The sequence below is a fragment of the Enhydra lutris genome, unplaced genomic scaffold (assembly GCF_002288905.1).
Source record: "Enhydra lutris kenyoni isolate GAN:26980312 unplaced genomic scaffold, ASM228890v2 scaffoldscaffold19, whole genome shotgun sequence".
NCBI lineage: Eukaryota > Metazoa > Chordata > Mammalia > Carnivora > Mustelidae > Enhydra > Enhydra lutris.
This window is the reverse complement of record NW_019154103.1, coordinates 30,847,031-30,860,100: the sequence shown is the minus strand read 5'-3', so window position 1 is coordinate 30,860,100 and position 13,070 is coordinate 30,847,031. Positions and strand designations below refer to the sequence as shown.

Below are 13,070 nucleotides of genomic sequence, written 5' to 3'. Positions count from 1 at the left end.
GATATGGATTGAATTTTATTCATTGTTCTCATTTGCATTTGTATAATAATTACAGAGGTGACAGATTGGGAATGGAAAGTAGAAGGAATAACTTTCCTTATCTAGTGAAGGCAACATATTTTAAAAAATATTTTCTTAATAATGGTTTTGAGCAACTTTCATATGGCATTGGAAAACCTAATCTTGTTTTTATCCCATAACATTGTTGTGGTTTCACTTGTCTAGATTCATTGTCCATTGAAGTATACTCTTCCTAAGGTTTTGTTTTATTATAAAAATTACGTGGTGATAACAGATGTCTTCCTTTTTTAAAAAAGATTTATTTGTTTATTTTAGAAAGTGAGAGAGAGGGGCGCCTGGGTGGCTCAGTGGGTTAAAGCCTCTGCTTTTGGCTCAGGTCATGATCCCAGGGTCCTGGGATCGATCCCCACATTGGGCTCTCTGCTCAGCAGGGAGCCTGCTTCCCCCTCTCTCTCTGCCTGCCTCTCTGCCTACTTGTGATCTCTCCCTGTCAAATAAATAAATAAAATCTTTAAAAAAAAAAAAAAAAGAGAGAATGAACAAGTGGTGGGAGGGGTGGACGGAGAGGAGGTGAGAGAATCTCAAGCAGACTCCCCACTGAGCATGGACCTCTGTGTGGGGCTTGATCTCATGACCCTAAGATCATGATCTGAGCTGAAACAAAGAAGCAGCTGCTTAACTGACTGAGCCACCCAGGCTCCCCACAGATGGTTCTTAAAACAGATTCTCTATTATGAATTCTCAAGTATAGTGTTCAGTAAGTATTTTAATTAAAATTTGAGATGGGTGGGAAAATTACCTCTCAACATTTTATAGAAAAATTTGAAAAATACCTTTGGGTGTGTTTGAGCAAATTTGTGAATAACCTTGAATGATTACCATAAAGAAGAAGAGAATGAATCAAGAACAATCCATTTTCTATTGATTTACTTCAGTCCATTTGTAGTTCTGATTGCTGTCACATGTGAAAATGAACTGTGGCTTAATGCGTGGATGGAATGGATTCTTTTACGTGATGGAGTGACCATTGGCACCCTTTTCATTTAACACTTCCCTTCAAGGTTGACTGGTGGGTGCCTTTGACACATTATTGTTCTTCCTGAGTTACAGAGGGGTCTTCTATCACTATTTATCTGACTTGTCCCTGTTACAGGTACCCAGGTACTGAACCGATGTTGATAAAAATTCAGAACCTCTTAAACTGGTTTCTATGTGTTAGGTCCATAAGATCATTTACTTGGGTGAAGAGTGATCTTTAGGATTGTACTTGGCATGAATGCCTCAGATACAAATAGCAATGAAGGGCAGGCTGGGTGAGAATGGAGAGGTGTGGCTGGAGCTAAAATTCCACAAGATTGATAATCTCCATTACCAGGCAGGGCTCTCCGGCAGCAGTTTCAGAGTACCCAACCAAGGTAAGTGATGATATTCATCTAATCAACATCAGCCAGATAGGGATTTTTATCTAATGATGAGTAGTTAACATTTCAGAGTGTTCTTTGGCAAGGTAGAAAGTAATATGGGGATAATTTTGAGGTGTTTGTAAATCCTTTAGGTACTAATTTTTGCTGGGATAAGAATTAATGAGACTAAACTATTTACTTGATAACAGAAGGAGATGGATTATAATTTAGGGTTTCCTACCCTGGCACTGGTTCCTGTAGAGGTTTCTTCTAGTGGGTTTCTGCTCTGCCAAGTTGTTTTTCTATGTCCATCTTTTTGTCTATCCAATTTTGGGGACAGAGGTTTTCCTTGAAACCTCACTTCTCTAAGAAAAGTTGTTGATTTTTCAATTGTTCAGCTTTTTACTTGTTAGTATGGAGTGGTAACTTATAAGCTTCCTCCTGTGCTGGACTGGAACCTGCAGGTTGATTTAAAAAAAAATACTATTGCTGTATGATAATCTTAATCTTGTTTACACTCAGTTTTATGCTTAATATGGTGTATTTGTGGAAAGTACAGTGTCTATAACTTGAGTAATTTAGATAGGCCTTATACTGGGGCTTGGTTCTTACTCTATAGTACCACCTTTTTGTATCCCATCTGATAGACAGGGCTCTCCTTCTTGGTAGGGCCATAGCATCAATGTCTCTAGTACTGTCTTTCTGAATAGAGAATTCCACATTTAGAAGAGTTCTATACCAATTCTATGGTTTTTAGGTAGAGGAGTAATTGAACTAAATTTAGCGCATATTGACAGGGATATTCATATAAGCCTTGGTTAATGCCCCCTGAATGTTTTCCTATGGACAATGGACAAGACAGTTGCAGCATTGAGAGAGCTGAACATTAGCAAAACTGGAAAATATACCGGGTAAAATGACTGATTCTCCAGTAACTGGATAGCCTGGAACCTTAGGACATTTATAGTTGGGGTAATGTGATTAGTACAGATAGGCAGTCATGGAAATGTAGTCTTGCCTCTCATGCCCAGTGGTGATGTCTAGACTAGAACATCAGTTTCTGCAGTGAGGATAAATGACAGTAATTACCTCCTGAGGTACTCTTTTCTGGTAAGTTTCTGGGACTTTCCTAATGCTGATGTCTGTTGAAGCCATCTACATTGTTCTTATTTGTGTATGGCTACCCGTGTAGCCCCTACTTATATGGAAAGTTACTTATTTGCATATAAGTCCATCAAAGACACTTGTTAAAGTCAAAATACCAGGTAATCAGCTTAAAACTTTCTCTCTCGTAGCCTATAGCAGTGTGACTTACATGTGTTAACATGCGACTCTGCCAACCTAGCTACACAAACTAATGTCTAAGACCCTACCAGATACCCCCCGCCCTTAAAAAAGATTTTTATTTATTTAAGAGAGAAAGGATGAGTGCACGAGCAGGAGGAGGGGCAGAGGGAGAAGCAGATTCCTGAGCAGGGAGCCCAATGGGCCGTGGGCTTGATCCCAGAACCCCCGAGATCATGACCTGAGCTGAAGGCAGACGCTTAACTGAGTGAGCCACCCAGGCGCCCCTCATTCATTCCTGCTATATAGATTCTGTTGTATTTTTCAGTGATCTTGGTTGGTGCATTAAGGTGTTGAGGCCTCTTTACTTCCTAGGATCTGAACAAATTAACAAGAGAAGGGAATAGGGACAGAGGAAAAACATCAAATCAACTTTGTTACTCAGAAAGGCTAGATTGGAGAATATTGTTTAGAGTTAAATGGGCTTGTTAATTCTGGAGTTCGGCCAGCAGACCCGCTCATAATCAGCCCAGTCAGGCCAGCAGAGGGGCCTGCAAATGTAGAAGGGATGCTTGTTTGCTGTGGTCCAGGAGGAAGAAGGGTGGAAATGAGTTGAACATGTCCAGTTCATTAAACACAAACTAATCAGCAGAGAGACAAGGAATTAGGCGAATCGAACTTTCTTCAGAAAAAAGAAGCAATTCCCTTCCAAGCCCATCTATATTTTCTTGATTTATCCATTTCAGACTATCTAGGCTGATTCCTTACTATGGAAGATGGGAATTTAGCTTACTTACCCTTCCTTGTCTTCTATTTTCTCATCCTCCCAACATAATTCTTTTATAATTTTGATTACATAAGTATTTGATATTTACATTTTACAATTATGTACATACCTTTTTTTCTCTATAGAATTTTGTTATTATTGAAATTAATAAATGTCTTTTTGTCCCCTTTAGTTTACTTTTTTTTTTTAAAGGTCTTAACACAAATGGAACTAAAGGTTTTTCCACAATTGCATTAGTATATTGATATGTAGATAGTCAAATATATCTTCTCATAGCAGATTTTCTGTGGATAGTCTGAAGGCTCCATTTTGGATTTTTCGCATACAAGTGCTCTTGCAGTAATGGTCATCTGAGTATCTTAACCTTTACCATTATCCTTGAGGTTTCCTGATCTTGTAGTTGTTTTAGATATCCTATTAGATGTCATAGGTTCTTTCTCTTGGTGTATTCTTATGTTTTGTAGAGGACAGATTCTAGGAGCTTCCTGATAAAGAATATATGGGAGGTAAACCTTTTGAGAATTTGCAGTCTGAAAATGTCTCTGTTCTATCCTCACACTTAATTCGTAGTTTGAATCCTGAGTATAGGATTCTAGGTTTGAAGTCCTTTTCCTTCAGAATTTGATGGCATTGCTCTGTTGCCGTCTTTCAGCATTGTCATTTGAGGCATTGCTCTGTTGCCGTCTTTCAGTATTGTCATTAAGAAGTTTGATGCCTTTTTTTTTTTATCCTAATCCTTTGTATGAAATCTGTTTGTCTCTGGAAGTCTATAAAATCTTTTTTTTTTTTATACTCTTTAATTCTGACATTTTGGGTTGATTTGCCTTGCCATGGGTCTGTTTTTGTCATTTGTTCCGGACATGTAAGTGAGCTCTTTCAGCTCACACCCTTTCGTCCCGGAATGTTTTATAGAATTATTCATTTGAATTTCTTCATTTCTGCCTTATAAACTTTCACATCACCCCCACATTTTCAGCAGTATGCTTTTGTTGTCAGCTATGCATGGTGTACCCCAGTCCAAGAACCCTGTGTTTTACTCGCCCCAGTGAACTTTGATCTTTTTGCTATTGTGGGAGAGTGGACTTGGCAGTGATGGGGAGGGGATCTGAGTGGTTAACTTCTCTCTAAATAGACTTTAAAGAATCCTGGTGTTTTTAATGCCAGCTGCACTCTCAATGCCAGATGTGTGTGAGCCTATAAGGAGTTTTGTAGTATAGTGATGATCAAGTTGCTTTTACACTTTACCCACTGTTGGCTTTGGAGTCAGCTTTTTTAGGTGTGAGTGATGTGCCATTGTACATTTGTTCTTGAAGTATATGTGTGCTTTTATACATTATTAGATCTGGTAGTTGATCTAATGAATATAATGAATACTAATGAACAAAAATGGTATTTCATGCTCTCTGCAGTGGTAGTAATATTACATAAAATTATCTTTGATTTCTGTTGTTTACAAAGTCATGATGTATTGCCAAACTACTGTGATTTTTCATTTACATTAATAAGTGAAGCAAAAGCTAGAGTTCAGTTAGAGGATAGTATGAAAGTTAAAATGTACTCCTTTTTTCTCATCTGCTTTCCTGGAATTCCTGAAATCTACTTGTGGACCCAATTTAGAATTCCTGAATTAACTGGAACATGGTGGTATATGAGACCATAATCATGGTTTCCCATATTCGTCCATTTTTCAAAGAGGCCTCTTTACATCACATAGCCAGGATCACCCTTTTCATTCATTCAACAAATATTTACTGAGTATCAGCTAAGTTAAACAGAAGACACTGGGCTCCAGGGACAGTTAATTATCAGGCAAACTTCTTTCTTTGTGGAGTTTACATTTCTAGTGGAATATATAATTGGTTATAGTGTGGCCTAGATGAAAATAACATAGTGTAACTATATCAGCACCCCTGGAAAAATTAACTGAGTTCACATATCATTGCTTTACTTGAAGATTTTATTTATTTATTTGTCAGAGAGAGAGAGGGAGAGAGAGCAAGCACAGGCAGGCAGAATGGCAGGCAGAGGCAGAGGGAGAAGCAGGCTCGCTGATGAGCAAGGAGCCCGATGTGGGACTCGATCCCAGGACGCTGGGATCATGACCTGAGCCGAAGGCAGCTGCTTAACCAACTGAGCCACCCAGGCGTCCCTCATTGCTTTACTTGAAACAGAACTTGAAAGTTTTCTTTAGTTATTAAAGCAACATTTATTTTTAAAAAGATGTGAGAAGATTGATAGGCAGAAAAGAAAAAAATGCATTACTGCACTAATCAGAAAAAAAAAAAAACCACTATTAACACCTTGGTGTAATGTCAGTCTTTTCTATAAGGATATGCACATATGTATATTTAAATGTGCATAATTTGCAAAAATTGGATTATATTATAAAACCTTGTGTAAAAGTTTCATTTTTCTCAAGTGTGTACTTCATTTTTAATGGCTATATAATATTCAGTTTTCTGAAAACCCTGTAATTTGTATCTTTAGGTGGTTTTCTATATGTTATGATTAAAATATCCCTTTTGCTAATTTCTTATAGTTAAATCTTAGTCAAGTACTTCTATTTAATTCTAAGTTTATTATAAAAAATTTATCTTATGGAAATTTTGAAAGAATTTTACAGTGAACACCTATATACCCACTACCTAGATTGTATATTTAATATCTTTTTTGTATTTTTTAAAATTTTTATTTTAATTGCAGTTAGTTAACATACATCATTATGTTAGTTTCAGGTGTATAATGTAGTAATTCCACAGTTCCATACGTCACTCTGTGCTCATCATGACAAGTGCACTCCTCAAACCCCATCACCATCCCTCTACCCTACAATTAACATTTTAGTATGCTTACTTTATCACATAATCTATCCAATTATCTATCCCTCTGTAGTTAATTTTTTGGTAAAACTAAGTCATATTTTCTTATTTAATGCTGAGTAGCCCTCCAGGAAGATTTTTAGTATTATTTACACTCTTACCAGTTGTATTTTGCATACTTCTTTCTAATCCTTGCTGACACTGAGTTTTATTTAATGTAATTTTTTAGATAATTTTTGATATAAAGTTTTACTGAATAAGTTTCTTATTTTAGCTCTAAAATGACTCTATTCATATGTAATACTCATGAAACAGCATTCATTTATAGTTTGCTTTGATCATCTAATCTCCGGTGTAGCTTTTGAAAAGAAATGTATGTAATTTGTTCCTTGTGCTACTTAATGGTTTTAATGGGAACATTTTACCTGTTTGGTAACTCTTTAAGGTACAGTGGGATTTCAGTCAGGAAATCTTTAGTTCTTGTGTTTTCAGTTTATGCAATTCCGTATGTCAGTAAGTACTCTAAAATATAATCTATAGCATATTCAGACTTTTTTTCTCTTTCACAGAATAAGTGAGCTTTTGGAGACAAATGATTGATTGGGGTAATCAGAAGTGGAAGAATCTAATGAATTAAATATTCTTTCATTCGTTAGACCTTTGCCTCACTTCTTAGACCTTTGTTTTATTCCTTGGAATTGAGCCCTGCAAATATAATAATATAAATGATCAGGAGAAATAAAAATGTGAATCTGAGGTAAATGTTAAGGAATCTAGGCACCTTGGGTAGGCATATAATATAAGGTAGTTGATGCAAGGAAGTAATTAGAAGATGCTAAAACTTACACCATACTGCTTTAAGTTATAGATTGCCTACATTCTGTTTTATTTTAAAAGTAGTTTATATTTAACTTTGGTATTGCTATTTTTAAAACTTATATGGATATCCCACTAGGAATATGTTATCTTTGTTATTTTCTCAGCATTCAATCAAATCTCCTTTTTTTTTTTTTTTTTTACAGCTGGGCTCAAAGTGCAGAGAACTCAAAGATATTCATTTTGGCCAGTGTTACAAGATCTCAGATGAAGGCATGATCGTCATAGCTAAGGGCTGTCTGAAATTACAAAGAATATATATGCAGGAAAACAAATTAGTAAGTACTTGTTATCATCTTTGTGTTTTTTATTTTGTTTCTGACCTTTCATTTCCTTATAACTTCGCTTACAAATTTTTATCTGCTTATTTTGGTGTTTTAGAGGCAAATACTACTTAAAGCAAGAATCCTCTCAAAACAATGATTTTATGAATTGATCCTATAACTCTACAGGTGCTTTTATGTGATACTTGAAAGTTAAAAATTCCTTTTTTCTATGTTCTGACAGTGAACTAACTCAGGTAAATTGGAAAAAAGTGTTTGTAGTTGCTGAATATAAGTATGTGGTTGTTGTTCCTTCTGATGATTCCCTAAGGATTGTAATACTTTTAGGTAGTTAGAATTTTTTACTGTTAAGAAAGATGTACATATGTGAAGTAGAACCTTTCATTTAGTATGGTGAAAAATGGGATTTATTAAACTGAGGCAGATAATGTTTGTAGTTATATAGATTTTCATGTTCTAAGCACATACATATATAACTCATCACACTTAATGTGTGATAAATTTTAAAAACCATTTAATTTTCTTTTATTGAGATATAATTCACATATTGTCAAATTCACCCTTTTAAAGTGTTACAACTCAGTGGTTTTTAGTATATTCACAAAGTTGTGCAGTCATTATCACTAATTCTGGAACAGATTCGTTATCCCCAAAGAAACTTTGTGCTTGTTAGTTGTCACTCTCCATTCCCCCCCTTCCTTTAGCTCCAGGCACCTGGTCATCTACTTTCTATCTCTATGGATTTGCCTGTTCTAGGCATTTCATACAAATGGAATTTACATAGTATTTGGTATTTTGTGTCTGACTTCTTTCACTTAGCATAATGTTTTCAAGGTTCTTTCATGTAGTAGCGTGTATCAGAGCTTCAATCGTTGTAATGGTTGAGTAATACTCCACATCTTTTAGATTTTGATGATAGGTATAGTATAAGTTAACAGAAAAGGTTGTCATCGGGGAGGCACTTGTAGATTCTCCATGTTGAGCAATAGTATACTTAAAAATGTAGGCAAGGTGTTGTTGCATATTTACAAAGGAGACCTGCTATTTAATTGTATTCCTCAAATAAGGAGCTCTTTTTTTTTGCTCCTTGGAATTAGTTTATAAAATTTGATAAATACATCTCATAAATTAATGTAAGTTTTGAAGGGTCTCTAGAAGTGTCAGCACTTCAAATGAGATAATGGTACTATTTATTTATTTATTTATTTGGGAGAGGGTGGGGATGGGGAGGGCCAGAGGGGCAGAGGGGCAGAGGCAGAGGGAGATAGAGAATCTTAAGCAGGCTCCATGCTCAGCACGGAGCTGGCTGTGGATTTTGATCTCTCAACCCTGAGATCATGACCTGAGCCAAAATCAAGGGTCTGACACTTAACTGACTGAATGACCCAAGTGCCCTGAGATAATGCTACTTTATTATTTTTTAAAGTTTTTATTTATTTATTTATTTTGAGAGAGAGAGAGAAAGAGAGAGAGTGTGATTGCCCAACCTGGGGGAGGGGAAGAGGTAGAAACTGACTCTGCTCTGAGTCGGGAGCAAGATGCAGGACTCTATCCCAGGACCCTGGGATGCTGACCTCAGCTGAAGGCAGATGCTTAACCTACTGAGCCACCCAGGTGCCCAATAATGCTACTTTAAAAGAAGATTCCAGTTAGAAAAATCAAAGCACTATGAATTAAAAGTAAATGCTTTTATTATATAGAATTATATTTGCCAATAGAATTATATTTTCTCCTGAGATTCTATGGTAAAAATCCTTCATATTTCTCTTTACATTTAATACAAATTTAATAACTTCTTTTAAAACAGTATGATCTTGTAGAATGAACGAAGTCTTCTGGGTCAGAGATAGTGAATTTTTTTTTTAAAGATTTTATTTATGTATTTGACAGAGGGAGAGAGAGAGCTAGCATAAGCAGGGGGAGAGGGAGAAGCAAGCTTCCTGCTGAGCAGGGAGCCCAGTGTGAGATTCAATCCCAGAACCATGGGATCATGACCTGAGCCGAAGGCAGACGTTCAACTGACTGAGCCACCCAGGTGCCCTGAGATACTGAATTTTTTAAACCTGGTATTCGCTCACTTGTATTGTGATTTTGGGGGAGTTACTTAAGCTCTGTGAACCTCCCCTGCAGACAGGATTATTAATACTTGTGTTTTTGCAGGTATATAGCTCTGAGAATTAAATGACATAAGGTCCTTAAATTGTGTAATATAAACTTGAACCCATAGGAGGCACTAAAAAACTAGAATGACATTCTAGTTTTATGACCTTTTTATGACATTCTGTCTGTATTTGTTGTCTTTTGGTTTCTACTTTATACTCAAATTGAAGGATGGTAAACCCAACTTAAAATTTTTATATTCTTTACATAATGGGAATATTTGTTGAGTAGTTATTATTTATTTCCTTGTTGAGTAAACACAGAGAAACATTTTCCTTAACACATGAAAATTTTTAGTCAACAGTTTCCCAAAGGAGTTAACTGTATATGTTTTGAAGGTTCTAGTTATGTTCACATTTGTTTTTCCTTAATATTGTGGTCCATTAAAAAGATGTTATATACTTAACATGCTAAGGGAATCAGATTCACATGTAATATTACTCAGTAAACATTTGATTTCATTGGAAATTTGAAGTAGTTTTAAATCTTAAAGTTCAGCTCAATAAAGTTCCTTCAATTTAAGGTTCTAGAAAGGGAAACTTAGAATCATTTGAACTCTTTGCACTGAGCAATTGAATTATTGATAGCTATCCTCCCATTCGAGCTTTGCTTTGTAGTTTTAGAATTCATGAAATAATGAGAAATCCTTAAATTCTCACAAAGCTGTAATTTTAAGCAGTTAAGGTCTTTTCATCCTGAGAACTATTATTATTAGTCCTTTAAAAACAAGTATTTTATATGGGGTGAGTAGAAATAATAGCAGTCTGGTTAAAGGCAAATAATATTAATATACTTTTATATATTTATAAAATTATAGTGCATATGTAATTATAGGCAGGAATTATCACTAAACATCACTAAATAGATTTTTTTTAAATTAACAACTAATAGAGCTATTTAGAGAATGCTGTGTCTGAAAGGATGCCAACAGAATTTGATTTGTACCGATACTGATCATTAATGAAATTATTTTGCTAATTCTCTTATTGTTTCTTCTCAGGAGTTTTAGAGGTTCATTGTATAGTCTAAATATAATCATAGCATAGTGTTTCTTTGGAAATGTAAACTTTGCTGACTTTAAAATATCAAATTCTCTGCTTTTATATATTGGCAGTACTTAAGTATATGTAGTCTTCATATTCTATCTTGGCCTTTAGATGGCAGCATTGTCTTTGTATATTTCAGTGACATAGCTTTTGTGTCCTTGATATTAACTATAAAGATATAATGTTTGTACATAGTTTCTACAGGCATTATAGTTTATTTTTAATTTTTGTCCTTTAGGTGGTTTTGGTGTGAATATTTCTTTAAAAAATTTGAAATATTAGTTGCATCTGTAACGTTACAATATAGACTTGCTATTTTACACAAAATAGAAAGCTATTTGAACATTCTCTGTGGCACTGATTTAAGTAAGGTAAACTTTAGGGGAAGGATTCCTGTGTTTGTCAGAAGGAGAAGTTTTACTCAGGTGGAAAGTGAGGAAAATGACTTTACATTTTAAGGTAAAGTATTGAGAGCATGTACATGTAAAATCTTCCTCAACAGAGAATGAATTTATGTTTTAGTCATTTTTGTGTGAGACAAGTACCGTGATCCTCTATGATGTATTTTGTATTTGCTATGAATCTGTTGTATAGACTTTAAAAGTAGATTTGAAGAATGCAACTATGATGAGCTTCTTGCATATTGTATACAGTTATTTTCCTTCTTCTGGTGATGGCTTTTGTATCACATCTGTGTAATACTGGCTACAAAGTTATTTTTAAGTCATATTTAGTTTGTATGTACAGTTATTGATTACCTAGACACCTTTTTAAGTATATTCTCTTTGCTTCTTACTCTTCTTGCTCCAGATTCTGCTCCTTTACTAAAATTTGGACAGAGAAGTTCTTTGGCTATCTTCTTATTCAGTTGTGATGGGGTCAGAGGGATTGGATTATCTGCCAATTATTATACAACCTGACATTTGAAAGTACTAGGATTTTATAATTTATTTCAAAAATAGCTTCTATGAGGGTCATTATATTTTGTTTAGATCTGTATGTGTTGTGTTTATTTAGTCTCTCTCTTTTTTTTTATACCTTCTACTCTATAGAATTGAGTTGTGAACTACTAGGATAGGTTTCTGAATAACGAAGAAAGTAGTAATCTATTGTGTGTATGCCAGTACACATAATGTATTATGAATAGATTTTAGAAAATTTTAGGGAAGTAATAAATGTTTCCTGGTTAAAACTTGATGTCCTGAAAGTTGATTGTGAACTTTTATTTCTCAGTCTCTCGAAGAATTTTTGCTTTATTAGTTTTATAATTATATGACATCTCATGGAGTTCTTTGGTGGCTGCCATGACATTTTTTTATGATATTTTTGTTTATTTATTTTTGGAGGTTTGCATGTATGAATTCACATCTTCAGGCCTTCTTAGAGGCTGTAAGCATTTTGAGGGGTGATTGAGGCAAATGTCCTATTTAAGTTGAACTAAATTCAGTTCATACCTTGATCCTAATGTTTCTCTCTCTCTCTCTCTTTTTTTTTTTTTAGATTTTATTTATTTATTTGACAGAGAGAGAGAGATCACAAGTAGGCAGAGAGGCAGGCAGAGAGCGAGGGGGAAGCACGTTCCTTGCTGAGCAGAGAGCCTGATGTGGGGCTTGATCCCAGGACCCTGGGATCATGACCTGAGCCAAAGGCAGAGGTTTTAACCCACTCAGCCCCCCAGGAGCCCCAATCCTAATGTTTCTTACTCATGTGACTTGGGTTAAGTTCTTAATTTTTGTGCTTTCATTTCCTTGTTTGCAGAAAGGGCATAATGCTACCTCAGACATGTTCTTATGAGCATCAGACTAAATGAGATTTAGAAGCAAAGTACCAAGTTTGTTTTACGGTCCCCAAAATAAGAAGTCTTTGGTAAAGGTTTCTTTACTTCCTCTTCCTTCCAGAGTTTACTTTCTGGAGTCTACCAATTTGAATTGGGCTGTCACTGCCCAATATTAACCTACAGTGATCTGATTTCACCCTTAAGCTATTCACAGTTTCATTCCTCTTTGCTGCTTGGTGTGATTTGAGGTTGTTGCTGCAGCTAAGTAAATGCCCTGGTAGTCATGTTATCATCAACTGGCGTGTGTGAAGTAAACATTTGCATCAGAGTTTAAATAGCAGTAGCTAATTCAGCATTATATTAAGGCTTGTGTTTCCTGACTCTATTGCTTTTCAACTTAGAGTTACTATATTAAGGGATTTAGTCCCCCTCTTTCCATCAATTCTCCCACTGCATTTCTTTTATCTTATTTCTCAGACACTCCTTGTGTGGTGAATTTACCTGTAATCCCAGACTTAAATAATTTACATTTGTGAGGGATTTCCTTTTCTAAATATTCATTTTAACTTCCAAATCTCCTAGGGTAGATATTTGCCTTCATTGTCATTTACCC

The 13,070-nt window shown here is 35.3% G+C and overlaps 1 protein-coding gene across 1 annotated transcript in view; it reads left to right on the top strand.

Annotated features, from left to right (window-relative positions):
• The window catches only part of LOC111148386 (F-box and leucine rich repeat protein 17), a 524,279-nt gene that overhangs the window by 39,577 nt on the left and 471,632 nt on the right, over window positions 1–13,070 (top strand). The window contains exon 4 of the mRNA XM_022504895.1: window positions 7,337–7,468. Coding sequence (XP_022360603.1) covers window positions 7,337–7,468 — 132 coding nt within the window. The remainder of the gene's footprint in view (window positions 1–7,336; window positions 7,469–13,070) is intronic.